The sequence below is a fragment of the Gopherus evgoodei genome, chromosome 20 (genome assembly GCF_007399415.2).
Source record: "Gopherus evgoodei ecotype Sinaloan lineage chromosome 20, rGopEvg1_v1.p, whole genome shotgun sequence".
NCBI lineage: Eukaryota > Metazoa > Chordata > Testudines > Testudinidae > Gopherus > Gopherus evgoodei.
Genome location: NC_044341.1, coordinates 18,556,117 through 18,583,369, shown reverse-complemented (window position 1 = coordinate 18,583,369; position 27,253 = coordinate 18,556,117). Strand labels below are relative to the sequence as shown.

At 50.8% G+C, this 27,253-nt stretch overlaps 2 protein-coding genes across 6 annotated transcripts in view; one reads left to right on the top strand and one right to left on the bottom strand.

The window, feature by feature from the left end:
- Positions 1–15,139, top strand: part of EYA3 (EYA transcriptional coactivator and phosphatase 3) — a 143,549-nt gene extending 128,410 nt beyond the window's left edge. For all 5 annotated transcript variants that reach the window (XM_030539105.1, XM_030539108.1, XM_030539104.1 and 2 more), the window contains 4 exons: positions 70–184; positions 1,088–1,209; positions 2,595–2,695; positions 11,706–15,139. In XM_030539105.1, coding sequence (XP_030394965.1) covers positions 70–184; positions 1,088–1,209; positions 2,595–2,695; positions 11,706–11,786 — 419 coding nt within the window. In that variant the 3' untranslated portion in view covers positions 11,787–15,139. The remainder of the gene's footprint in view (positions 1–69; positions 185–1,087; positions 1,210–2,594; positions 2,696–11,705) is intronic.
- A 4,301-nt stretch (positions 15,140–19,440) lies between these two features.
- XKR8 (XK related 8) lies at positions 19,441–26,013 on the bottom strand. Its single transcript, XM_030539110.1, has 3 exons — positions 25,455–26,013; positions 22,480–22,676; positions 19,441–21,004 (listed from the first exon to the last, which is right to left on the bottom strand). Exons 1-3 carry the CDS (start codon positions 25,766–25,768, stop codon positions 20,274–20,276), a joined length of 1,242 nt encoding a protein of 413 aa, XP_030394970.1. The 5' UTR covers positions 25,769–26,013; the 3' UTR covers positions 19,441–20,273.
- Positions 26,014–27,253: the final 1,240 nt, after the last annotated feature.

The following is a 27,253-nucleotide window of genomic DNA, read 5'->3' as shown; positions in this document are numbered from 1 at the left end:
TGGACAATACTTCTACTTGGGGAAATATGGTTTTCTAAGGAGCTTTTTGTTTGTCTGCACCTCCTATAGGCCTCCTCAGCCCACAGAAGAGGGAAGCTTTGCAGAGACTACGGGCTGATATAGAAGTGTTAACGGATTCCTGGCTGGGAACTGCATTAAAATCCCTACTTCTCATACAGTCCAGGTACGGAAATGGGGCCAAGTATGTGTCACTCCAACAGTAACTGTCAATGACTAGCTGCCCAGGCCCCGCTGCAGTGCCCATGTCTCTATCAGAACAGAGGGTAACTCAGCAGAACTTGTGGAGGGGCAGGGTGCTCAAACATAGTGATCTTCTTACCCTGCTGCTTGTCCAGCATTACGGCAACACACCAGTGCCAAAAAGCAGAGCGAAAAAGGTTGCAGCTAGTGGTTGCAGTATCCATGCGCAGCTTCCTCTAGCTACCTATTCCTTAGCAGCATTTGATATAATTTTTGGAAGGGATCCCCTGGGCTCACTCTGTTCCCTCCCACTTTGTGTTTCCTGCCGCCTTAGAGACCTGGGATACAGCAGCCCCCTGTTTGGCGAAAGTAGGCTGGGCCTGGCTTTGGCAGGTGTGTGTTAATGTCCAAGTGAGCATCAGTCAAAGGAACTGAAACGGAGTGCTCCTTTTCCAGTGGCCAAAGATGCTGCTTCCCCCACCCCAGGGGAGTGAGGGACGGACTTCTGCATAACAGCATATTGCCTTGCTGCTGTGTTCTTAGCTCAGACTCAAACTGACCTGCGTGCTCATGTCAGTGACTTGGAACAGAAAGCAATACTGACAGACAGAGCCCAGCTACTGTTAAAGGCACTGAATGCAGTTTAAAGAAGAGGAGGGATGTACAAAAAGCGCTAAATGTAAGAGAGGGATGACGGGGAGAGCAAGGAGGAGACTTTTTCAGCAGGCAGAAAGAGAGAGGCTAAATCATGATCTGCTTTGAAAGGTACAGCAGTGTCCAGCAGAGCACGTGGCCCCTGCTGTGGTTGCCTAAGCCAGCTGTCCAGAGCCAGCCCCTGCATCCTCTGCCATGGCTGTTTTTCATTGTTTCTTCTTTTACCCTTTAGAAAAAATTGTGTGAATGTCTTGATCACGACAACACAGCTGGTGCCAGCTCTCGCCAAAGTTCTCTTGTACGGCTTGGGAGAAGTGTTCCCCATTGAAAATATTTATAGTGCTACAAAAATAGGTATGGTTATTGCTCCAAATAGCTCTTTGCTGTTGCCAAGGGGTGCCTGTTTGGGAGTGCTGGCTGGGACCTTTAGAGGGAGAGCCAGGGCTCAACTATGTCAGGGATTTTAGCACTGTTGCTACAACGCCAATGTGGATGGACTGCACAGGGCTTGTACCTTCACAGCTTATCCTGGGATAAACCCCACTTTACACTGGTGCAGAACATCCATGCCAGTTTGACACTCGGGTAGCTGCCCTGATGCAAAAACCCTAATGTAGACAAGTCCCCAGTAACACAGCTAAGTTTTTGAACAGCACTGCCCAAGACTGCCAGTTGAGGACTTCTGCCCTCATCCTTGTCGTTGGGCACTCCACAGACAGCACAGAATATGGCTTCAGTACTGCTCCTGAAGTATTCAGATTGTTTTAACACATTCTTATCAGTAGATATTTGAGATTTAAGACTCTTCAGTAAAATCTCTTTAGGAAATAGAGAGTCTGCAGCCACTTGGCATATAGTGCTGCAGCAGGCAGCCATTGCTAAAGGGACTGGAAAGAAGCTTTGCTCAATTGGCAGAGTCCCACTGTCCCTCTCAAGCTCCAGTTTTGGTCAAGCCCTGTGTTGGGATGTGCAGGAGAAGGGAGGGCCCTGGTTCTGGCCAGAATCCCATGGAGAGCACAGGCCCTGCTGGCATGCCTCTGGGAGCTAGATACCTGACAGAGTATGAGGGCAAGGCCATGACTTTACCCTCCTCAGCACTGGACAGTAGAGCCAGCTGGGTGGGGGAGTGTACTGCACCCTCTTGGGAATGGCGTAGTGCTTTGTGATGTCTGAATTGGCTAGCAGTCCTGTTGGGGAACCCCTTGGCATGCACCCCTCAAATGGCCTGGATATGGCAGATGGGCCCATCTAGTCACTGGAGCTAGATCTATAGTTGCTCAGTGTTTCCAGCCAGTCCTTGGGGAAGGAGTGGCAGACACAGACACAGACAAATCTCTCCTTGGTGCCCAACTCTCCTAGTCTGCAGAGGCTGTGAACTCTTCCTTCTAGACAGCCCAGTACTGGATTTGAAAAAGACATGGACTGGGGCTCCCCCATCAGAGACGGAGCCAGTATTTGTATTGTGTGCTTTGAAAATGACCATCTCTCTATCCTGGGATAGGAAATCAGGGCACTGTGCAAATGAGAAATCCTGATGCCTGGCTCTCCCCAACTGCTCATGTGAATAGGAACAGCTTGTACCAGTAGAGTCCAAAGCAGGTGTTCTGTCCTTGCCAAGGAGATGGTAGCCTTGTGAAAGGAACCAAACGACAGTTTTCCCTTGGCCAGGAAGGTTGGCCTGTGCTGGGGTGGATAGTGCTGCTCCTATGAGCATTCACCATTAAGGCGTGTTTTGGCAGGTAAAGAGAGCTGTTTTGAGAGGATTGTGTCACGATTTGGAAAGAAAGTAACATATGTGGTGATCGGAGATGGGCGCGATGAAGAGATAGCAGCTAAACAGGTGAGTGTCTGGAACTGCAGCCCAGGTGTGGGGCTGATGTGAACTGGGACCTGGACTGCTCTTCTTTTCCACAGACTTTGCTTCTGGGGCTTGGCTCTTCTTCCCTGGCTGCTCCCCAGTGGTGTGGAGTTCCTCCCCGATCCTCCTGTGATGTGCACTCCATCCTGCTCTTCCTCTCTTGTCTCTGTGTAGCTGTGATCCCTTGGTCTCTTTACCTTCTGGTGCCGTTGCCAGCATTAACTCTGTCATATTGCACTCCTGTAGTGTTCTCCATTGTGTGCGTCGATGAGGATCCACTGTAGGTGTGCATGCATCTCACATGCATGAGATTGGATTCTTTTGGATTGCAGTACCTGGCAGGGACAAACATGTGCCCTGTGTCTCCTCGTACTCCCCTACCAGGTCAGAAAGGACAGGCAACCGCAACCCTCCCTCAATTCCTTCTTACCACCCATGGCTGCGAGACTGAGCCTAGATGGTGTCCAACCCACTAGTCTTTCACTTCAGCTAAACTTATCAAAAAACTCCTTCAGATCTTCTGAGATTCTTCAGAACCACCTTTATTCTTTATTTTTATTGGCCTACTCTGTTCTTAGCACTTGTCAAACTAACAGTTGCTTGCAGATCCCCTGTACAACCTGCCCATAGAGACAGCCCCCCTGTATAGACTCAAATGGCAGACTCAAAACATGCTGCCTTCTAGCCCCAACCCTCCTGCGGTGGCGTGATTCTTCAGAACGACAGGCACGGCAGGTACTTGTTCTGCTGGGGAGAGCCTCGCATCCCAAGCAAGGACTTGGTCTGCCTATCCTCCCTGCAGGAACCCACAAGTCAAGGGATATGAAGCTGAATCTTTGTCTTCTGGAGCAAGCTATGAGAGTGACATTGGATGCAGAAGAGCCAACCTCAGACCCCTTTAGTGATCAAGCCTGCATCTTCCAGCATAGCAGGCAGGCCATGCCAAAGACCTATGCAAACAAAACAGCACTGAAGCCAGAGCCAACACTGTCAGCAGTGTGGACATTAGTGCCAAGCCATCAGTAGCCCAGACATGGAAATAGGGTTTAAAGAGGGGTCTCTCTAGCCATCAGAGCAGGAGCTCAGTGTCCTCCCATAATAAGGATCACAGGAAAACATTGGGAGACAAGCTGACCAAGTCATATGTGGCAACAAAGATGAGTGGAGAGAAGCACACTGTGCTGCAGCAGACTTCACTGGTACAGATACCAGAAGTACCTCCATTGATGATGATTCTGGTACTGGCAGTACAGACTGGGAGTGAACCAGGGCAGCACTCGACACAGACATATACACTAGCACCCACACACTCCTTGGCACCAGTGCCACCTTTTCTATCAATGCTGCCTATGGAAGAGAAGTTGTCCTTCTCACCATCCCCAGGACATGCCTCTCTATTGGAGTTTAGCAGAGACCCTTCACCACTGAATTCTGTGAGCAATGTCACCAATAAACCAGAGGGTCTCTACAGACTTAACCTCCAGCACACTTGCATTGGCACTGGTCTGGCCAGCAACCCACCAGAACTTGCCCTTCGAGGCTTCAAAGCAGTTCAGTGAATGGACTGAGGGCACCCTACATTCCCTGATTCCAATGCGATCTGTGCTTTCTGGGAAACTGCACTCCCCACCCTCTAGAAATGCATACTGCTCTCAATCATTGCACCAACAGAGACCGCATATCCCGTTTTACCACAGACATTCAGAGTACCAGGCCAGCAAAGGTACAACAAGGCATGTCACCAACCCTCCTGCTCCTCAGCCCCATGACCACCCATCAGCACATTTGATTGGACAGTCAAGAACTGCATAACCAGTCCACTGAGCATGACCTTTGGATTCCACCTCACCCCATTCCACTGGGCATGGTCTGTGCTAACAGACAGATGGGGCTGGAGATCATCACCCAGAGCTACTCTGTCCAGTTCCATTCCCTACCTTATAACCACCCAACCCTGCCCCATCCCTCTTCAGGGACGCTTTTAACAAGAGTCTATAATGAACAGAAGTGGCCCCTGTTGCTTTGCCTACGAGCCATAGAAGAGGTACCTCAGGGGTGCAGGGGAAGAGACTTCTAAACCTGATGGGTCCCTGTCCCAAAGAAGAAAGGGGGGTCTTCACCTATCCTAAACCTGAAGAGACTCAGCAAATACATATGCCATCTCAGGTTCAGGATGATAATGTTTGCCTCCATTGGCTCCAGGCTCCACTGGTTTATGGCTCTTGATTTTCAGGATACATACATACTTCCACATCACCATCCACTCGGCCCACAGGAAGTATCGAGTATCACAGTGGGGCCCAACCATCATCAGTACATGGTTCTGCTCTCTTGATACTCTACGGAGCAAAGAATGTTCACCAAGTGTCTGTCTGTGGTGGCCGAGCATCTAAGGAAATAAGTAATCTGTCTCCTGTATCTAGATAACTGGCTGACCAGAGGCAGATCCCGAGGGGAGACCAAAGCAGCTCATATCCTCGCTCCATTCTCCCACTTGGGACTCCTGGTGAACCACGAGATGTTGTCTCTTGTACCGGCACAGATGTTAGTTCAAAGGAACTCTGCTCAACTCCTTTGAGGAAAGCTTTTGCCAAACTGTAGACAAGTTCCAGTCCCTGCAGTTGTAGTGTGTGACCTGCAGACAAGGCCAACAACCATAGTGTGTACATGTCTGAGACCCTTGGCCTTATGTCCGTGTGCACATATGTGACACCACTTGCCAGACTTCACCTCAGCCTCCTGCAACACTGGCTGAGGACAGTCTGTTCCCCATCTAGGCACCTTATGACCAAACAAGTCTTGGACCTACCCCATGTCCCTGCAGTACCTCAAATGGTGGCTAGACCCACTGTACATAAGAAAAGGGGTACCTTTCTTAGTCCCCTCACTGACGATGGTGCTGGTCCCAGGCTGGAGTGTCCACCTGAACCACCTGCAGATACAAGCTTTCTGGCTTCAGGATGATTTAAAACTCCATGCGCATGTCTTGGAACTAAGAGCCATCAGGCTGGCTTGCATAGCATTCTTATCTGCCCTCTGGAGTGCCACAGTGCAGATCCTTATGGACAACACTGTGGTGATGCTCTACATAAACAAGCAAGGAGATACTCAATCATCTCCTTCCTACCTGGAGGTGATCATGTTCTGGAAATGGTGCCACTGACACACACTGACTCCAGTAGCTCTGCACTGAACAGGGGTCAGCAACAACCTGGCACCTTCCTGAGCAGGAACGTGGTAACCAGCCACAAGTGGTCACTGCAGAAATCCATCCCTAGACCCAGTGTTTTGCTGGTGGGCTATTCCCACCATAGGCCTGTTTGCATGGTGAACAATGCCATGTGCAAGGACTTCTGCTCCATAGGAGGTTTTAGTCCTACTCCCTTACAGACACCTTTCTACTTCAGTGGTCTAAAGGACTACTTCCCTTCCTACCGATCCCCAGGACCATATCCAAGCTCAGATGGGACCAAGCTATGGTAATAATGATAACCTCTTACTGGATGAGGCAAGTTTGGCTGTCAGGTCTCCTGTAGACATCCCCACTAATACACCTTTCCACCTACCTTGACGTGCAATTACAGAACCAGGGGCTGGTATTGCACCTGGACCTGTGGTTTCTGCCTCTGATGGCCTGGATGTTGGAAGGTTCAAGAGGACTGATGGAGACTGCTCCCTGCAGGTCCAAGAGATCCTTCTACAGTGTCAGAAACCCTCCTGTGGGAAGACTTGCTCCTCAAAGTGGAAAAGATTTTCTATGTAGACAACTCAAAATGATGTAAATCTAGCTAAGGCCCTGATACCAAAGATTCTGGACTACATACTGGTCCTTGAAGCAGGCAGGACTAGGCCTTAGCTCCCTTAAAGACCATCTGGCACTCGTATCAGTGTGCCACATTCCAGTGCAGTCACACTCAGTTTTTTCACACCATACAATGTCAAGATTTCTCAAGGGACTTCTCCAGACCTTTCTCCAATAAGAGACCCCACTCCCACATGGTAGATTCATGTGGTTCTCCTATAGTTCATGGAGTCCCCCTGTGAATAATTAGCGGAATGCTCATTGTGCCACCTCACCATCAAGACTGCCTTTCTCATAGCCATCACATCAGCACAGAGTCAGTGAAGCACAGGCTCTCATGGCTGGACTGCCATGTACTCCCTTCCACAGGGACACAGTGGTGATGAAACCACTCTAAGTTCAGAATTCCACCTGAACCAGTCTCTATCATCACCAGTTCTCTTCCCAAAGCTGTACTCATTGCTAGGAGAAAAGAATCTTCATACTGTGAATGTTCCAAGAGCCCTGCTTTGTTACATCAACAAGGCCAAGCCTTTCAGACCTACTCTCTGCCTCTTCGTGGCCATATGTGATGTGTTGAAAGGCCAAGCCATCTCATCCCAGCAAATCTTGAAGGAGATCACACAATGCATTTCCACTTCCTATCAGATGGCTGCTGAGCCTGCCCCTCCAAACATCAAGGCACGCTCCAGCAGGAACAGGCAACATCTCTGGCCTGCTGCAGAACTGTAATAATCTCTGTAGGGCAGCCACGTGGAGCAACCCACTGACCTTTGTGAAACATTCCACAGGTTCGGGACAGCAGTGCTTTAGTTCAGTCCCTGTGTAACTGATACAGCCAAGACTCCTCATCCCGCTATCCAGGGAGAATTACGAGGGAACTGAAGGAGGGTCATGGCTGTCCTTCCCTTTATGCCCTCGTATGGGGGCATGGGACACATGCACAGCTTCGACGGATGCTGCTCAGAAGACTCCAATCTCACACCAGAGGTGCATGCAAACCTACAGTGGGATCCACACTGACCGCATCATCTCAAAGAATCACAGTTGCTGCGGGGACAGTAACCCTACTTTCCCCTCCCCCAAGCTATGCTGTTTAACAGTGGGTATATGTATAGTATGATGTGCAGCCTGGCAGAGTTAACATGGTGGGAGATCCTTTAATCTGGAGAATTACCTGACTCTTGAGGGCTTGATTTCTCAGCCTTAATGTCTCCTTTGGGTGCTTCCTTTTTTGGTTGCATTTAACTTGCATTCATAAACTGTTAGTACAATACCATCCTCATAAGATAATCTCAGAGAATGTTGCTGTATTACATTGATTGGTGAGGTGCAAGGTCTCTGAAATCAGTGAGGACCCCGTTCCTAACAGTCATTAGACCACTAGATTGCACAAATACAGACAGATATCATCTTCCTTTCCAAATGCAAACGGATGGATACCATACCAAATGGACTAAAGGTAAAAAATCCACTGCTGTCTACATACTACACAGACCACAGTGAGAGACTATGCCATACTCTGTCAAAGAAACTGAGGAACCACCTGATCAGCATCCTATACAGCAAACAGGAAAACATCAAAACCAACCTGGAGACTCTCATTAATAACCAAACTTCCATACAAACGGACTTCACTAAAATAAGACAGGAGATCTACATTACTCACTTCACCTCTCTACAAAGGAAAAAGGACTGAAAGCTGTCTCAACTCCTACCTGCCACATGGGGCCACAACTGTGGTACCCCCAACCCACCCAGCAATATCGTCAATCTATCCAACTACACACTCAGCCCAGAAGAAAAGTCTGTCCTATCTCGGGGACTCTCTTTCTGCCCTGCCACCCCCACCAACATGATACAGTTCTGCGGCGATCTGGAAACCTACTTTCGCCGTCTCCGACTCTAAGAATACTTTCAGGACAACACTGAACAGCGCACTGATACACAGGTACCCTCCCACCAGCAGCACAAGAAGAACTCCACATGGACTTCTCCTGATGGTTGAAATGACAGTCTGGACCTATACATTGAATGCTTCCACCAACGTGCACAGGCAGAAATTGTGGAAAAACAACATCGCTTGCCTCATAACCTAAGTCATGCAGAACGCAATGCCATCCACAGGCTCAGAAACCACCCTGACATTATCATCAAAGGGGCTGATAAAGGAGGTGCTGTTGTCATCATGAACAGGTCTGAAAGGAGGCCGCCAGACAACTCTCCAACACCAAATTCTACAGGCCACTTCCCTCAGATCCCACTGAGCAATACACTAAGAAACTGCAGCATCTACTCAGGACACTTCCTACACTAACACCGGAACAAATCAACATACCCTTAGAGCCCCGACCTGGGTTATTCTGTCTACTACCCAAGATCCATAAACCCAGAAATCCTGGACGCTCCATCATCTTGGGCATCGGCACTCTCACTGAAGCACTGTCTGGATATGTGGACTCTCTGCTCAGACCCTATGCCATCAGCACTCCCAGCTATCTCTGTGACACCACTGATTTCCTGAGGAAACTACAATGCATTGGTGACCTTCCAGAAAACACCATCCTAGCCACCATGGACATAGAGGCTCTCTACACGAACATCCCACACAGATGGAATACAAGCTGTCAGAAATAGTATCCCTGATGATGCCACAGCACAACTGGCTGCTGAGCTCTGTGCCTTTATCCTCACACACAACTATTTCAAATTTGATGACAATATATATCTCCAGATCAGTGGCACCGCTATGGGCACCCGCGTGGCCCCACAATATGCCAATATTTTTATGGCCGACCTAGAACAACGCTTCCTTGGCTCTTGTCCACTCATGCCCCTTCTCTACCTACGCTACATTGATGACATCTTCATCATCTGGACCCGTGGGAAGGAAACTGGAAAAATTCCACCACGATTTCAATAGCTTCCACCCCACCATCAACCTCAGCCTGGACCAATCTACACGGGAGGTCCACTTCCTAGACACCACGGTGCAAATAATTGATGGTCACATTTACACCATCCTATACTGAAAACCTACTGACCGCTATGCCCACCTTCATGCCTCCAGCTTCCATCCCGGGCACATCACACGATCCATTGTCTACAGCCAAGCACTGAGGTACCATCGCATCTGCTCTAACCCCTCAGACAGAGACCAACACCTACAAAATCTCCACCAAGCATTCTCAAAACTACAATACACGCATGAGGAAATAAGGAAACAGATCAACAGAGCCAGACATGTACCAAGAAGCCTCCTACTGCAAGACAAACCCAAGAAAAAAACTAACAGGACTCCACTGGCCATCACATACAGTCCCCAGGTAAAACCCCTCCAACACATCATCAGGGATCTACAACCCATCCTGGACAACAATCCCACACTTTCATAGGCCTTGGGTGGCAGGCCAGTCCTCGCCGACAGGCAACCTGCCAACCTGAAACATATTCTCACCAGTAACTGCACACTGCACCATAGTAACTCTAGCTCAGGAACCAATCCATGCAACAAACTTCGATGCCAACTCTGCCCACATATCGACACCAGCGACACCATCACAGGACCTAACCAGATCAGCCATACTATCACCGGTTCATTCACCTGCACGTCCACCAGTGTAATATACGCCATCATATGCCAGCAATGCCCCTCTGCTATGTACATCGGCCAAACTGGACAGTCACTACAGAAAAGGATAAACGGACACAAATCAGATATTAGGAATGGCAATATACAAAAACTTGTAGGAGAACACTTCAGCCTCCCTGGCCACACTATAGCAGACCTTAAGGTGGCCATCCTGCAGCAAAAAAAACTTCAGGACCAGACTTCAAAGAGAAACTGCTGAGCTTCAGTTCATCTGCAAATTTGACACCATTAGCCTAGGATTAAACAAAGATTGTGAATGGCTTGCCAACTACAAAACCAGTTTCTCCTCCCTTGGTTTTCACACCTCAACTGCTAGAATAGGGCCTTGTCCTCCCTGATTGAACTACCTCATTATCTCTAGCCTGCCTGCATATGTATACCTGCCACTGGAAATTTCCACTACATGCATCCGAAGAAGTGGCTATTCACCCACGAAAGCTCATGCTCCAAAACGTCTGTTAGTCTATAAGGTTCCACAGGATTCTTTGCTGCTTTTATAGATTGCTCCTGGTTAACCTCTCTCAGTTTTATAAATTAGACAAACAGTGGGTATTGACAGTTTGGTTAAGCAAGCTCTTCAGGCTTGTTCAATCCAATCCTGCTAACTACGTGATCGGAGACACCGTCACGTGCGCTAAGTCACTGTCTGAACAGTCATTATGCAGACGCGACTCGCTTGCATGCTGTGAGCTTTGTGTGCCATGCAGCTGCTTTCTCCTCTAAGCATGCTCCTCCTGTAAATTATGCAGCAAATTGTCCTCTGAGAGCAGCAGCAGCTTGCCCAAAGCCTGAGGTCAGCACCTTTGCTGACTGCAGCCTCATTCATCCTGAACACAGAGGTGTGGGTAGCACAGGCGTGAACAGGCCAATGGAGTCCTGATGGCCCATTGTGTGCTAGGGCCTGTCAGCTTTGGGATTGTATTGTCAGACTCGACCTGTGCACTTTGCTGTGACTACGTGGAGATGGATAGCTGTTCTGTAACCAGGGCCGGTGCAACCCGTTAGGCGTCCTAGGCGGTCGCCTAGGGCGTTAGCATTTGGGGGGTGGCATTTTGGGTCCTTCAGCGGTGACCGCAGCGGTCAGATCTTTGGCCGCCTCGGTCGTCATCAGCATTTAGGCGGAGGGACCTGGGGCAGGGGGGCACGGGGAGGGCCGCCTGCGGCAAGTAGGGGGGGCGCGGCACGCAGGGAACCGCTCCCCGCCCCAGCTCACCTCTGCTCAACCTCCTCCCCTGAGTACGCCGCCCCGCTCTGCTTCTCTCCTTCCCATGCTTGCGGCGCCAAACAGCTGATTGGCACTGAAAGCCTGGAAGGCGAGAGAAGTGGAGCGGTGACAGTGTGCTCAGGGAGGAGGCGGAGCAGAGGTGAGCTGGGGCGGGAAGCTGCCGCGGTGGAGGGGGGCGCCTTAGGGCAGGAGGGGCGAAGAGCTGCCACAGGGTTCAGGGGTGGGAGGGCGAGGGTGCAAGGTGGAAGGAGGGCGCGAAACATGCTTGCACCTGCTCTGTCTGTAACAGTGATTTTGTAACTGTCTGTTGTAGCACAACATGCCCTTCTGGAGGATCACGAACCATGCAGACCTTGTGTCCCTTCACCAGGCCCTCGAGCTGGACTTCCTGTAAGAAGCTGAGAGGAGCAAATGGAGCTCCTTCAAGCCCCTCTCCAGGAGGGGCAGAAATCTTGTCTATCTCGGAGCTTTCTTTTCACCTTGATGAAGAAATGTAGCTAATGCAAACTGTACAGTAGGAGGTGACACCCAGTCACTTCCTCAGGAGCACGGGTACTGCCAGGAACAAAGAGGTTTACCCAAAGCAGCAGACACAGTATAGCTACAGTCTTTAATTGTTCTCTGTTTTATAAAGAAGGGAATGGCTGGAGCTAAGGAGCTCTAGCTGATAATTTCCAGAGATTCACTGTGCATATCCTTGTGGTAATATGATAGCAGCAGACTTTTGTAAGATCCCTCTCCCATTCTAACCAACTTAGTTATAGATCCCACAGTGAATGTATAGACATTATTTTTATAGAAAAGAGTCTAGCATCTGGGGCAGGGTCGAACTTTTCCCATCTTGCAAGGCCAAAAAGTCTGTTAATTTTTCATGGGAAATATTAATGAAAATGACAAATATACCTCTGTCACTGTGCAAATGAGCCCCTCCCCCACCCCATCTGTTCAGAAGAGTTAATTTAGTGCCATTCCTTTAGATTGTCTTGTTCCAAGCAGCTTCACTGAATAGTAACGAGGGAGAAGGGCACGTATCCAGGACTTGTAGTTCCCTGTATAGGAAAAGGTTGGCTTTCCGAGTGAACCCGTGGATCTCTATTCAGTCACCACATACCCCTTCCCTTGGGCTCTGTCTCCCAGCTAAGAATTAACAAATTCTAGCCTCACCAGTGGCCAGTGATCTGGACTACAGAGTGATGGACACTATAGGAACGTGCTGTATTTCATTCAGCACTGCTGATGTGGTGGGAGGTTCTTCACTTGGCCACCAGGGATTTAAGGCACAATTATTCTCACAGATTTTATCAGGCAAGGAAATGGCAATGGGCTTTCTGGGATGTTTCTCCCAGTTCTATTCGTGTCCATTAATTTCCTGTTGGCAGAATCAGGTTCAGTTGCTTGGATTTCTTTCTACTACACTGCAGCCCCAGTTACACCCAACAAAAATCAATTTGTCAGTGGAATTCTGTTTTCTAGGACAACTGAGATCGAGGGCCACTAGCAATGAATGGAGACATTCACCCACCCACCCCCACTGCACCCAGACACGGATTGTAGTTACATTGACCTTTCTGCTAGGGCGTAAGTGACATCAGCTCCCAGTGAGAAGACCTGTATCTTAGCACCACCCTGCTCAGAACCAGCCATGTGTTTGACCTTGGAGATTGTCACCTCCAAGTCAGGGGCTTCATGTCAGAGGCCAGTTCCAATGTTAGCTGCAGGGCTTTGTTCTGCATAGCTCTCCCCATCCCATGTGAAATTCTTCTGCCTCTTTCCTAAACATGTGCCATGGCAGCACTGGAACATGTAGCTACTTGGAGGTTCCTGTGTACAATGTAGGAGCCTCTCGTGCCCAGCAGCAGCACATCCTCACTGCTGTTCGCACTCAGCTGGGATATGAAAGGTTCGAGGTATCTGGAGGATCCCATCTTTAGACATCCTGAGCATCCTAGACAGCCCTTGATCCCTGATCTGGAACCTGTAGAGGGGATGGTCTGGGAAGCTCAGCACTTTACTCCAAAGAGCTACACAGTGAGAGGGACACTGAGCAGCTGCATGTTTTGGCCATAGTTACCAAAGTGTCTGACCTACTCCCCCATGCCATCAAGCTCATGCATGTCTTAAGGAAGTCCACTGACAGTGAACCCTGTCTGTGCCAGAGACACTCTGAGAATTCAGCATTATAGCTAGCACCAGCTCAGCTGCACGGGTGTTGGCAGTGCTGGAGCCTCCTGTGGAGAGCCCGCTGTCAGCTCTGAACAGGGTCAGGAGAAACAATGACTGAAAAACTGGTGGCAAGCAGGTGGCCCTTCTATACTAGGGCTCCCAACCCTGCTTATCCTGGGACAGCTGGATGGGTTTGCTAATCTAGGCAGAGCCAATGCGGTGAGAACTGGGAAAGCATGGGAGTCTCTGGATTTCAGGTTTATTTATATCTTTGACCTCCTTGATAAAACAACAACTAAGGAATGTCATCTCCCAACTGCCAAGGGGAGCTCTGGGACTAGGAGCCTGCCTTTCTAGTACTATCCACTCATTAGGCATTAGCTTTGCACTCTGACCTTAAGCTGATATACTCCAAAGCTGGGTGCATTTGTAGCTGACTCCCCAGGAAACTTCTTCCATGTGTTTAGTGCCATGTACATAGAAACCATTCAGTCTGGGAAGCATCTTCCCTGGTAGAGAATCTGTGATGCCAGTTTCATTATATGGCTCATTATATGGGAATTGTCCTAATGTTTGGAAATACGTCTGTATTTGTAACTACTGCTCTGTTCCCTGCATTGGCGGCCTGAGAGAGGCTACCTGGTCATGTAGTGTTCAGATACACTAACATCTCTCGCCCGTGTTGCTGCCATTACCCCACTGAGGTTTACACACTGACCTTGGGAGGAGATCCCATTGTCCCTGCTCTCCCTAACATGTTGTGTGCTGGGGGAGAAGGACTGTGGGCAGGGAAGGCATGCACTTGTATATGGTGGTGCCTGTGAGTTTGGGGAGGCTAGAGGAGTGCGGCGAGGGGTGTCCTATGTGTGACAGAAGGTACTGGAGTTGCCCTGTTCTCAGCTCCTTAAAGCACCTGTTTGTAAAATCAAACCCATAGAAGAGTTAGCTACTACATTAACCACCGAGAGTGGAGAGAAGCCAGCAGGAAATTAGCCACATGAAAATGCATCATTTCCAAAGACACAGATGCTGTGTGCTTCTGAAGATGAAAGGTCTACTTTGGATGATCAAAGGAGAATCTGTTCTGTTTCCATAAGCCTTTCTCACTGATGAGGGTCACCAGCTGGCCAGCTCTCTTGTAAACATGCTTGAGGCACTTTGTCCTGTGAAACTGAGCCTGTTTGGAACACGTGTCATACTTCAGTGAGCTGAATTTGGGATTTGAAACCTGTGCCTTAACCTTGGGAAACTCCCCCTTCCCTTCAGTCATTGTACAGAGTAGAACTGCAGGGGAGCCCTGCCTTGGGGGGGATCCCCCCGGTGTTCGTAGTAAGCATAGAAGCTGAGGTACTGAGCAATCAGAGAGCTGGCAGGCTTTGCTTTGTGTTTGTTTACTTCAGATTATTTTAAGGAACCTTTAAGACCTCAGCAAAATTTAGGCTGAGTGTGAAACTATGGCAGCCAGTGACATTTCTTAATGATATTTATACGATGTCTCCTCGAATGTATGTAAAATACTTTTCTACCAGGAGGTTGATGGTACATTTCTGTGTTACATTAATAAAGGTTAACCTGGCTGTTTTATTCTTTCTGTGGCTTGCTGCATTTGTGAGACTTATCCCTTCTCTAGGGAGCTGGCAGGCGTGGGATTCTCTTCAGAAGAGGATTATTTGACAATGCCTGCTGTTTTGTTGTTTTTTGATTATTTTCAATTTGACAGTAACTTAATCAACAACGTGTCAAATTCTAAAGCTGGAAAAGTGGCACAGCCCTAAGATGCTCCTTCTAAGTATTCCTGTGCCCTCCAGGCTGAGTCGGGAAAGTCTGTGTCCTCAACTTTGCTGTAGCCCCGTTACTTTAAAAACCAGCCTGTTGATGCTTGCTGGTTGCCAGTGCCCTGGCAGGGCTGCATTACCCCTTTGTACTCGAGTATATTAGCAAGCAGGTGGTTCCCTCTGGACCCGCCAGATGCCTTACACAGAACTAGGTGTTGGTTGCAGTGTATGTATGTGACTGAAGGCATTAATGGCTGTGGATTCAGTGAGCAGTCATGTTCTGTGAGATGGGAACTGTCCTATAAACTGGAAAAATAAAGTCTATTTTCTTTAATAATTGCTATGGTCTGTTCTCTGAAAACCTGTCACATCCCCGCCCAGCAGGAATTGTGCCCTGGCAGGGATGGTGTCCCTAGCCTCTGTTTGCCAGAAGCTGGGAATTGGCGACAGGGAATGGATCACTTGATGATTACCTGTTCTGTTCATTCTCTCTGGGGCACCTGGCATTGGCCACTGTTGGAAGACAGGATACTGGGCTAGATAGATCTTTGGTCTGACCCAGTATGGCTGTTCTTATGTTCAATGTAAATGACATGAAAGCCACCCAGCTGGCTTTAAAATCCAGTATGACAGCTCTGGAGCTGATTATAGGCAGGGGAGAATTCTGAACCCTGCCCTGGAGGGGCCGTCTCTCAGGGCGAATGAGGAGCATGCTCTTCATGGCTCATGCAAGACTTTTGCCTCTGTGCTGTGGCTGCCAACATGGGGTAGTTCGTGTTTACTGCATGGGCTGGACAGAGAACCACAATTGCTTATTCCGCACCATTGATGAGTTCTGTGACTTACACGGAATTTTTTTGATTTTGTTGTTTAAATTATGTTTTTATTTTTAAAAATAAACCTGTTTAAAATGGAATCAAAATTTAATACAAACTCTGTTACAGCCAAAACTTCTTATAATCTCTTAAACATTTAAATAAAAAATAACTATGCTGAATCCATGAGCCTCCAGCAAAACCATTAGGTTAAAGGCTGTTTTTCTGTAGAAAGAAAGATGTTTTCCCCTGATTCTAACTTCTGAGGTCAAGCTTTATAAATATGGCACAATAGGGCCGGAGCTGCATTAATGGCTTGATCCTGTGGGGGACCTAGGTATGTGCTAGTGGGTGCAAAAGACCTGGTCTCTGACTCTAGGATATGCCATCATGTATCTCGTCAGGATTGTCCATTGAGCCTTCCTGGGGGTGGGGGTCTCATACTCCTCTTTTGTACCTACCTGAGCCCTTATGGCCTCTGTTCTCAAACTATGGCTCCATCCACTATGGACACTTACGCTCCAGCTCAGGAAAAACCCTGATCTGCTTAGTAACTCCCAGCCCTTGCTTCTGGATGGGGCTGGGCACTTCCAGTAAATGGCCTTGTGTGTGTGCACAGAGAAGGGAGGCAGTTCAAAGTTACTGGATGTCTGTCGCTAAACAAGTGCAATACTGCAGTGCAACAGGCATGTGGGTTACACAAGCAGAAGTCTTGGATTGCTGTAAGTTCTTTTTGCAGGCGGGAGTTATGTAACAGGGGAGAAGGAGCAGAAAGGAGCAACACCAGTGTTGAAACTGCACTGGGAAGAAGGGACAACATTCTTCAGCGTGCAGCCTTAGTTCTGATTTCAACACCTGGAAACTGGAGGGGAAATAGCCACCATGGCTGCAGGTCATAAAAAAAGACCATATTAGAATATTTTTGAGAGATTCCTGTACCTCTGGGTAAAAAAGGAACAAGTGCTGAATGTAAACAATGCACCAAAAAGATGCAAGGTACGCCAATTTTGGTACATTAACTTCTGGCTCCAGTGTCTATTTTTAACAAGCATAATTTCAACAGTCTTTGCATTCAGAGCAGCAGCTGTGTCAGTCTGTATCTGCAGAAAGAACAGGAGTCCTTGTAGCACCTTAGAGACTAACATTTATTTCAGCATGAGCTTTCATGGGCTACAGCTCACTTTTTTGGATGCACAGAATGGAACACACAGGAGATATTTATACATACAGAGAACATGAAAAGGTGGAAGTATGTATAAATATCTCCTGTCTGTATTCACCCACGAAAGCTCATGCTCCAAAACGTCTGTTAGTCTGTAAGGTGCCACAGGATTCTTTGCTGCTTTTACAGATCCAGACTAACACGGCTACCCCTCTGATACAAGTACTCCTGTTCTTTTTGTAGGCTTTGGATTACATCAGAATGGCCTTTTTGGTTTACTTTGTCTGGTTCTCTTTTACCTGTTTATAGTTGTTTTTTTTTAATTGAAAATAACTTTACCTGCTTTCCATGTACATTCCAAAGAAAGCAAAAGTTTTAGACCAATTATCACAACATCTGAAATAATCAGTTTAATTCACTGACCAGTTAATGCCTCTCTGATTAAACCATTGTTATCAAAACATGTTTCACATTTAAGACATTTATGTAAAACAACTTTTAAAGTAGCTTTGTTTAATAAAAATAAATTTTATATAGTTTTGTTTGTTTAAATTCCAGTTACCATCCGAATACAGCTTGACACAAATGAGCAAAAAGTTATCTAGTAAAATATCCTTCACCATTTTCTAACATACTAAAAATACCACCTGAAGATGGCGCCACATCCCCGCCTAGGTGGGCCCAGTCTCAGTGCTGCCAGCTCATGATGTTTTCCCAGGGCTGGTCTACACTAGGGGGGGAAATCGATCTAAGATACGCAACTTCAGCTACGTGAATAGCACAGCTGAAGTTGAAGTATCTTAGATCGAGTTACCTACCATCCTTACAGCGCGGGATCGACGTCCGCGGCTCCCCCTGTAGACTCTGCTACCGCCGTTCGCGTTGGTGGAGTTTCGGAGTCAACAAGAGCTCGTTCGGGGATTGATATATTGTGTCTAGATGAGACGCGATATTTTGATCCCCGAGAAATCGATTGCCAGCCGCCGATACGGCGGGTAGTGAAGATGTAGCCCCAGTCGTGTGCTTTGGGCTGCAGCTACCTGGCAGTGACACAAGATGCTCCAGTCGTCTAGCAAATTTGAGCCCTGCCTGGGGGGAAAAAACCCTTCTGAGTGTCTGCCTGACACATTTGCCCACCTTCTGGGGCTTTAGCAACCCGCAGCCAGTCTTACACGAGGTACAGAAAGAGGAGGAAACAAATCACTCCACAGCCAAAGGCAGCACCCTCACCTGCACACTCCCAGACTCCTGCCCTGGTGCTGGGAGGAAGGGAGGGGGTGGACTGAGGCCCAGGGTCCTGCAGAGCTGGACATCCAGCCAAACCCAGCACTAAGGTTGATACTCACGTGCCACAAACCTCAGCCCCTCTCCTGCCCAGCTGGGGAAGCCTTGGGACTGTTACATGGAAACACACCTCTCCAGCTGGGCACCACCTAAATCCACAAGAGCCAAGCCAAGAACCTGCAGGAGGCCAGGCCTATATGCTTCCCGCAAACTGGAAACTAAGCGACTTAGCTACACCGCACTGGAAACTGCAATCAATCAGCAGCCCCATCCCTGGTGTGGGTCCCTGCAGGACCCAAGCATGACAACTCCCAAACCAAGCTCGACTTCCAGCAACACAGCAGCTATTTCGTAAGGCTGGGAGAGCAGGGGGCTCAGATCAGGGCCGGGATTCATGCAGGAACACGCCAAGTATCTTTGTGACAAAGAACCAACACTGAAAAAACTTCAGCATTTTAGCTTCGTTTTGAAAAAGGCAAAGGGTTTAATCAGCTCAGAGCATTCACCTCTCACACCCATGAATTCTGTAAGCCATTCCCCTCCCTCCACCCTACTCTACACCAGTGGTTTTCAAATTATTTTTTTCTGGCGACGCAGTTGAAGAAAATTGTTGATGCCCCGACCCGGGCACAGTGCGGTGTCAGAACAGGTAGTGACTAGCCTGCCTTAGCCGGGCAGCATCGCTGACAGTACTTTTCATGTCCCAGGTGGCAATGCTGACCAGAGCCGCTGCAACCCAGTACTGCATCACGACCCACAGTTTGAAAACTGCTGCTCCACACCATTCCCCTCCCCCACCCCTAAATTCTCCCCGTCATTCATCTCCCCTTCCCCCCCGCTGAATTCTCCACACCATTCACTTCCCCTCCACCCCCCTGAATTCTCCACATGCCTACCCCCCCACACACACCCTGTCTCTACAACAAGAACACTCTGCTGTTCCCTCCTGCGTCTCTGTCTAAGGCACAATACCGCGTTACAGTATTATACCACCATGTATTGACACCCTTCCCTTTATAAACATCAGCAAACTGATGCTCCCCCCAGTGACCAAGCCAGCCCTAGAGGCTCCAAGCCTTGCCCAATGCAGTGCCATGGGTTACCCACTACTACAGGGAAGCTTCGAAATTACAAGTGCAGGGAAATCCCAGACAAATGGACAATCTGGCAGGTCCTGCCAAGAACAGAGCACACGGTTTCCCATTGAACTTTGCTGAAATGAAACAAAGCAGGGGAGAGCCCGGCAGGGAAATGGGGATGGGGCTAAACAGGGCAATGTGCAGAGAAGAAGTCGGGAGCAACCGCAACCAGCAGGAAAAAAGTGAGTTCACTGCAGTGGAGCAGAACCCGGGGCAGGGGCCTAACAATAAAGGGTTAACATGCTGCTGAGCCCACTCAGCATCCAGCACTCTTATAGCGGGTTTCTCCCATGACACTCCCATTGGACTAGTGCCAGCCCAGAACAGGCTTCACAGCTACCCGTGCTGGATGCCAGCTGTTGGAACCTAAGTGCCAGGGCTCTCGGCCCGCCCAGCTCTCTCCAGTCTCCTCTCCCTGCGACAGCTGCCCATTCCGGAGGTTTGCTCAGTCCCTGGGAATGCTGGGGCCAGGTCTGGAATGGGATCCCCCAGCACAAATCCCTGAGGTGTAATTCCCTCTGCCTGGAGCAGGGACAGCTGTGCTCAGAGAGACATGTCATCTAGGACACCATTCCCCCAGTTTCGCCCAGCCTGCAAAGAGACCAAGAAGTGGTTCTGGGACAGCTGGTACATCCGTTTGTTCACAGGGGCTGGCACTGGGCCGGCTCGGAAACCAGCTAGTCCTTCTGCAGTGTCTACTTCATCATAGCTCGCCTGGCAGCGGGTCTGCAGCGTGGGGTGGAGCCACTTGTAGTAGGTGATTCTCAGCAGCAGCCCGAGCACAGAGCAGACCAGGGCAGCAAGAAGCACAGGAGGCAGATAGGAGCGCTCACGCAGAGGGGCATTGTACCAGAGCCAGGAGCCAGCGAGGAGCACGCTGTCCACCAGGATGAAGCCATGATAGATTGCACTGCGCTGCCGCGTCTGCCCCTTGGCCACATTGAACCAGCAGAAATATAGAATCACGGCCACCGTTGCCCTGTAGAGCCATTCCCACCTGGGGCACTCCATGAAGGCAGTGCCCTGCAGCCAGACCCAGAGGAGCATGGCAGCCCAGATGCCCAGGAAGTGCAGGCCGATGTAGCATGGGAAGAGTGTGGCGAAGAGCGCGACTGCCAGGACACGGGGGCAGATGAGGAGGAAGTTCCACAGGAAGTAGATGGTGGAGGAGAGCAGGCCCAGCTCATGCTTGTCCAACAGGAAGCAGCGGAGGGACTGGTGATAATCTAGTAGTGACCATGCCACGCATAGGAAGGCAGTGCAAATCCCAAGCCCTATGACGACAGTGGGAGAAAGGGTCACTGGGGAACATAGGCAGTGGGGGCAGCTGCATGGGGCATCAGGCAGCGGCTCAGGCCTTGGGAAGTGACCAGCATTGGTGCTGCCTTTACCCCAACGAGGCATCACTGCAACCAGGCCCTGGATCAACGAACAAAGCCCACTGCTTTCAAGGGGCCCCCAGCCGGCCCAGCAGAAGGGCTCTGTGTCACAGCTGCTCTCACATCCCTTGCACACCTCGCTTGCCCGCCCCACAGGCCTGTGCTGAAACATGCCACTTCCTGTTTCAGGGAGCCCCAGAAACACTTAGGAGGTACCCAGCCACAGGCCAGCCCTTATTCCACGCCCTGCTCCCTGTGAGATGCCTGGAACGGGAATTCCCCACCCCCACAGGGCAGCACCGGAAGAGAACTGCGGGGCTTAGGGGAAGCCCTCCTTGGCCCAGATGCCAACAGCCAGGGGGGGAGAGGTGCGGGGGGCACCATGGGGCTGGGAGGATGACTCAGCCATCTCCATTTAGGACCGAGTGGGGTGTAGCCACAGGACCTAGGCCACAGTGACAAGCCTCTGAGGCCAAGGCCAGAGGCACCCAGCTACTTCCTGACAGGGAGCCCAGCCTGGAGAGAGGAACTGAACCAAGCCTGATCTGTGCTGCTCTCTGCAGCCCAGCACTAAACACGTGGGGGAAATCCTGACCTGCTGGAGTCAATGGAACAGCATCTGGCCCTCAGCTGAGCTGGGGGCTCAGGATTGGCCCAGTTGTGTGTCCCACTGGGAAGCTCTGAGACCCAATTGATCTCCGAGGGCACTGCCCACCCCACATGTGCCCAGATGCAGGGAGGTGCCACACCTGTACCCAGCTAGACACCCTTTTCCCAGCTGAAGCAAGGTCTTGGCTCAATGCAGGGCCCTGCTTTGGCCCCCTTGTTCAGAGTGTTCTGCCCTCCACCTCCCAGAGAGGATCCCTCCCCACGGGCACCAAAATCCCAATCCCTCCCCTCTTCTCAGAAGGCTGTTTTGCAGCATCTGAGATGGGCACATCAGCATGAAGGGGAAACACCTGCAACTAGGTAACAGTCCAGTCTCCCAGCAGCCAGAACTCCCTTCCTTGCAGCACAGCACATCCCAACCTTCCTCCCAACCCTGCAGGCTCTAACTGGAGCCCGGCCCTGCACTACGCTCAACCCTAGCTCTGAGCTAATGCGGTGCCTAATGAGAAATCCCCCAGGCTGGGACCACAAGACACTGTGAGCAGGAGGGGTCAAGCTACATTCCCAGGGAGAACCAGCACTCCCCAGTCTGACCCATGGGCTCCAGAATGAGGCCCAGCTCTCGTATCCTTTAGAAGCTGGAGCTGAAGAAGCTCAAGGGATCGTTCCCTTATCCCACTTACCCACTCCTCACCAGGTGGCTCTGTGATAAGAAATCCCCAGCGCCCTGTCCCCACCACGCCCAGAGCTGTGCCACTCACCCTGGAAAAGCTCCACCTTGTTTGTATGCAGAACAATGGAGAGAGCAAGTGTGAGCTGAGGGGTGCTCTCCAGGAAGGTCTCAAAGAGGCGCAGCATGCTGATGTCATGGGACAGGAAGACAGCGTAGCCTTGCTCCTGCTGTGGTGCAGTCTCTGCCCTGCATACGCGCCAGCCCACTCTCAGCATTCGGAAACACCTGTGCAGACATCACGGCCCTGCCATGAGAGGCTGCTCTACACCAGGGCAGCACCTCAATGCCACAGACAGCTCCGTCTGTCTGTCACTAGGGCATTGGATTCCAGAGCCAGCCTGCCCTCAAGACAGCTCTAAATCCATGCTGGACAAAATGAATGGGACACATTCATGCCCTTCACGTCAAGGGAGATCTCATTTTAATTCCCATTACCTGCCTTTCCCTGACTTCTATTACGGACAACTATCTACATCGCCTGTCAGCATTCATGATATGAATGCTACAGAGTGTATGCTAATATCAGGGTCCCACAGCAGGTTACGTTTCCTGCATGAATAACTTCAGAATGTCACTCATTTGGGGAGCTTTGGGCTGCGTTTGACAGGCTGAGATCTTACACTCACTTGTCAAGTCACTTTAGGCCCAAGTTTAGGCTGTATTAATAATCCACCATCAAAAGAAAGAAATCCAGGGACATCATTTCCCGCCCCAATGAAAACAATTTTTGGTTTGGGTTCAACATTCCCCTGCAGTATTTGCAACCCAAACACTGCAGCAAGGAGCACTACACAGAATGACCTGAAATCCACTAGAACTGGACCAGAACCAAAAGAGAAAGTGACTTGTCGACTTTCCTTGTCCCAGCTGAACAAAATACAACCCCCAGCAATCAGCTCAAGTGGTGAACAGCAAACAGTCTGCCCAGTTCTAACAACCATAGGTTCAAATACAGGAAATGACATTGCTTTTTACACACAGGATACTGAACCTGCCAGTAGCAGCCTGAAACACAGCCCCAATGTGCAGGGAACCCTGGGAACTTCGGCAGTTTGTTCCTGTGCCCTGGGCAGAGAATGAATTAAATGCTCCACCAAGAGAAGAACATGGGGCACTGCCAGAGGCACTGCTGGAGAGGGACAGGCCCACATGAGCCCAGCGCAGCACTGAGGCTGTCTGCATCAGCCTCTTCTTAGCTACTAGCCCTGCAGCACCACCTGTGACCGCAACAACTAGCATATAGGGGCTGCCTGCAGAACACCCAAGCAGGCAGGCAATGGGATGGTGGCCTCTGAGTCCTGTCTACACTAGCATTCCTGGTGCTACTTCTCCTAGCAGGGCAAAACCAGCTAGCAAAGGTGGGACATTTTAGGGAAAGTGGCTGGAACGGACAAGGAAGCTGCAGTAGTTTATGTCTCCTCTGCACCAGAAAACAGCACAGCTCAAGAACCAGGTTAGCTGAACCACTGCTCTCTGCGCTTGCCACTGGATTGTACCAGTGCAGCCAACCCCAGACCTGAGGTCATGCGGGCGAGGCCTGAGGGAGCTGAGTGTGTTTCACACTTAGGCCTAGTTCAAGCAGAAAAGATTTGCTGGTATAACTGTGCCAGTGTAGCTCTACGAGCAAACCCTCCTCCTGGAGGTATAACTTCTGCTTATAGCAGTTCCACAAGCCAAGGCACCTAGACAGGCTAACGCACTTTACGTGTACAGCCACATCTATACTAGGTGATCTGCTGCAATAGCAATGCTGCAAACAAATCCACCTCTGACTGACATTGCTAGGCCTGCAGAGTGTAAGGGCCTGTCTACATCTAAGCACTGCAACGGCACAGGGTGCGCCTATGTCACTGTAGCACTTAGTGAAGACACCGAGGAGAGCTTCCCCCGCTGGCACAGGAACGCCATCTGTCTGAGAGGCGGTGGCTATGGCAACAGAAGAGGCCCTTCTGTCGACAGCACTATCTACACTAGGGGCTAGGTCGCTCTCGGGGGTGGGAGATCCACACCCCTGAGGAACGTTGTTATACCGAGATAAGTTGGTAGTGTAGACCTGTCCTCCTTGTGCATGCTGGGAATAAAGACAAAAACATGCACTGTTTTGTATGTGACAGCTCAGGGAGTCGCACAGTTCTGATGTTTTCTCATGTTGTCACCTATTGCAGCTGCCCCACCACAGCCAAGCCCTGCCGCTCACTGAACGAGTCCCTGACCAGCACGTTACTGTTTGTATAACGGAGGGGCACCAAGGAGGGGAAAATGAAAAAATTACGTTGTCTTTCAAAATCAGCTTCATCAGGGACCACCACCCTACAGTGCACTAAGAATTACTGAGGGGCCTCACTACCAGGCAGGAATACAGGTGCCTTGACTATGCACTTCCACACCCTTGCTCTCTGGATTTCAGCTGAACCTTAACCCTGAATTTCCTGGGTTTGTAACAGCAGGTATGGGGATATGATATTTTAACCCTTTGATTACTGACATGTACTCAGCCTCAACTCCAGCAGAGTGTAGTTTTTATTTGTAAATTTTAGTGGGAAATTCAAATCTAGCCTATATGGAGCAGGCAACCTACCTATGGAAGTGACAGAAGCTGTGATGGTGAAGGGCAAGGCAAGGCAAAATATGTGTTCACCACACTGGGGAGAAGGCTGCAAATGCAGGGCACCAGTGGCATGGGGAAGGTGCTGTTGGGATGTGTCGACCAGTCCAGCACCTGCCACCAGGCTAGTGTTGCAGTTCTGAGCCAGGGGAACAGATACAGGTATTCCCACCCACTTGTGCCTAAGGAAAACACCATTCACTCTGGTACCATTAGTTCCCTCCCTCCCTCCAGGATCTGTGTGTGCCCAGCAGCAGGGCCTGGTGGGACCTTCTGGACCCCTCTCCAGCTGAGGCCAGGGTGAAGGATAGGTGGCCCTGGGCTGCAAGATCTCAGCAGAGGGTGAGTTACTGGGCAGGGGGCACTTAACCTGCATTCACCCTCCGCAGTGCCCTTACCTGTAGAGATAGCCCAGCTGGAGGAGGTGCACCAGAGCCAAGCAGCAGCCACTCGGAAGGTCCTGCTCGATGTCGTCCGTCTGGTACCAGGCCCAGCTGAAGAACTGCATGACCAGGGAGGAGAGGCACAGCAGTGCCAGCACCAGCCCCCCCCACAAACAGTGCCCAGCCTGCATGTAACTGGAGGCCACCCACAGATCAGCGAGCAGGTCTGCCAAGAAAGCAGCAGCGCCCAGCAGGGCGAAGAGCAGGTCCAGGTACCGGTAATGAGATGACAGTGGGGGGCCACCAGAGCCATGGCCTGACCCTGCCATGGCACAAAGGGGCCACAGATGGCACCGCCTCGCTCTCCCTGCACAGCCCTACTCTCTGCCTGCTGGCCTCCTACCAAACCCTCCCTGGAACCCTCCTGCCCTAGGCTCTCTGCTGCCCTGGTGAACCCCCCGAAACCCCCTCCTGCACCTTGAACCCTTCCCCAGCTCGCTCCTGTCCTGGGGACCCCCCTTCCCCGGGATCCCCCCCCGGGTTCCCTCCTGTCCTGGGGACCCCCCTTTCCCGGGATCCCCCGGGTTCCCTCCTGTCCTGGGGACCCCCCTTTCCCGGGATCCCCCCGGGGCCCCCTCCTGCCCTGGGGACCCCCCTTCCCCGGGCTCCCCCCTGCCCCGGGCTCACCGCGCTCGCTCCCCGGCCCCACTGCGCCGCCCTAGAGAACTTCCAGCGCCGCGGGCGGCAGCGGCTTGTCCGGGGGCGGGGCGGGGCCCTGACCCTGCAGCCCGGAGCTCTGCGCCGCCTCCCGCGGGGGAAGCTCCGCTGCGCGCCTGGCTGTCACCGCCCCCGGGGGCCGGGCCGGCCCGGAACGCTGCCTCGGGGCTGAGCAGAGCAGGGGACGCACCGGACGCTTCCGCGTAAGACACGGAGTGAAACGCGTTTACACTGCTGAGAACCCCGCTCGTGCTCTGTGAGCGTTACATGGTGTTTAACGCCCAGAGAGCTGGGCCGGCTGCGTATTAAACACCAGGATTTCCTCCTCGATCCTACAAACGGAGAATGGCACGTGGGCAGCAATCAGCTGGCTTGGTAATAATCTCTCCGTCTTGGTAAAGTTACTGGGGCAAAACATTACCCCAGCCCCTCCCGCGTCTCTCTTCAGCAGTTCTCCTGGTTCAGCTTAGCGCTTCGCGTATTCCAGTGAACTCCAGCAAAGCAGTTGGATGATAAATGCCTATTTTAAATTAATTTCTTCTAAATATTCACAGCCAAGTGTTTTCATGGCAAGCAGCATCTTCTCCTGAGGGCAGTGTGGAAAAAGGGCACGTAACGTCTACATCTTACAGGGAGGGTTTGATGACTCAAACGGCGATAAATTTAATTCAAAGGAAAAAACAGGAAAAGAACCCAGCACCACCACACTTTCCTTGCAGCTACTATTAGTATCAGTATTTGAGGGGATACTGCAGCCACAGCAATGAACATTGTCAACCATGTCAATTTTCAGGAAGTGACTTCACTGTAGTCTCCTAGACCAGGGGTGGGCAAACTTTTTGGCCTGAGGCCGCATCAGGGTTCCGAAACTGTATGGAGGGCTGGGAGGGAAGACTGTGCCTCCCCAAGCAGCCTGGCCGCTGCCCCCTATCCTCCCCCTCCCACTTGCTGTCCCCTGACTGCCCCCCTCAGAACCCCTGACCCATCCAGCCCCCCCGCTCCTTGTCCCCTGACTGCCCCCTCTTAGGACCCCTGCCCCTGACCACCCCCTATCTAACCCCCCTGCTCCCTGTCCCCTGACTGCCCCCTCTTGGGAC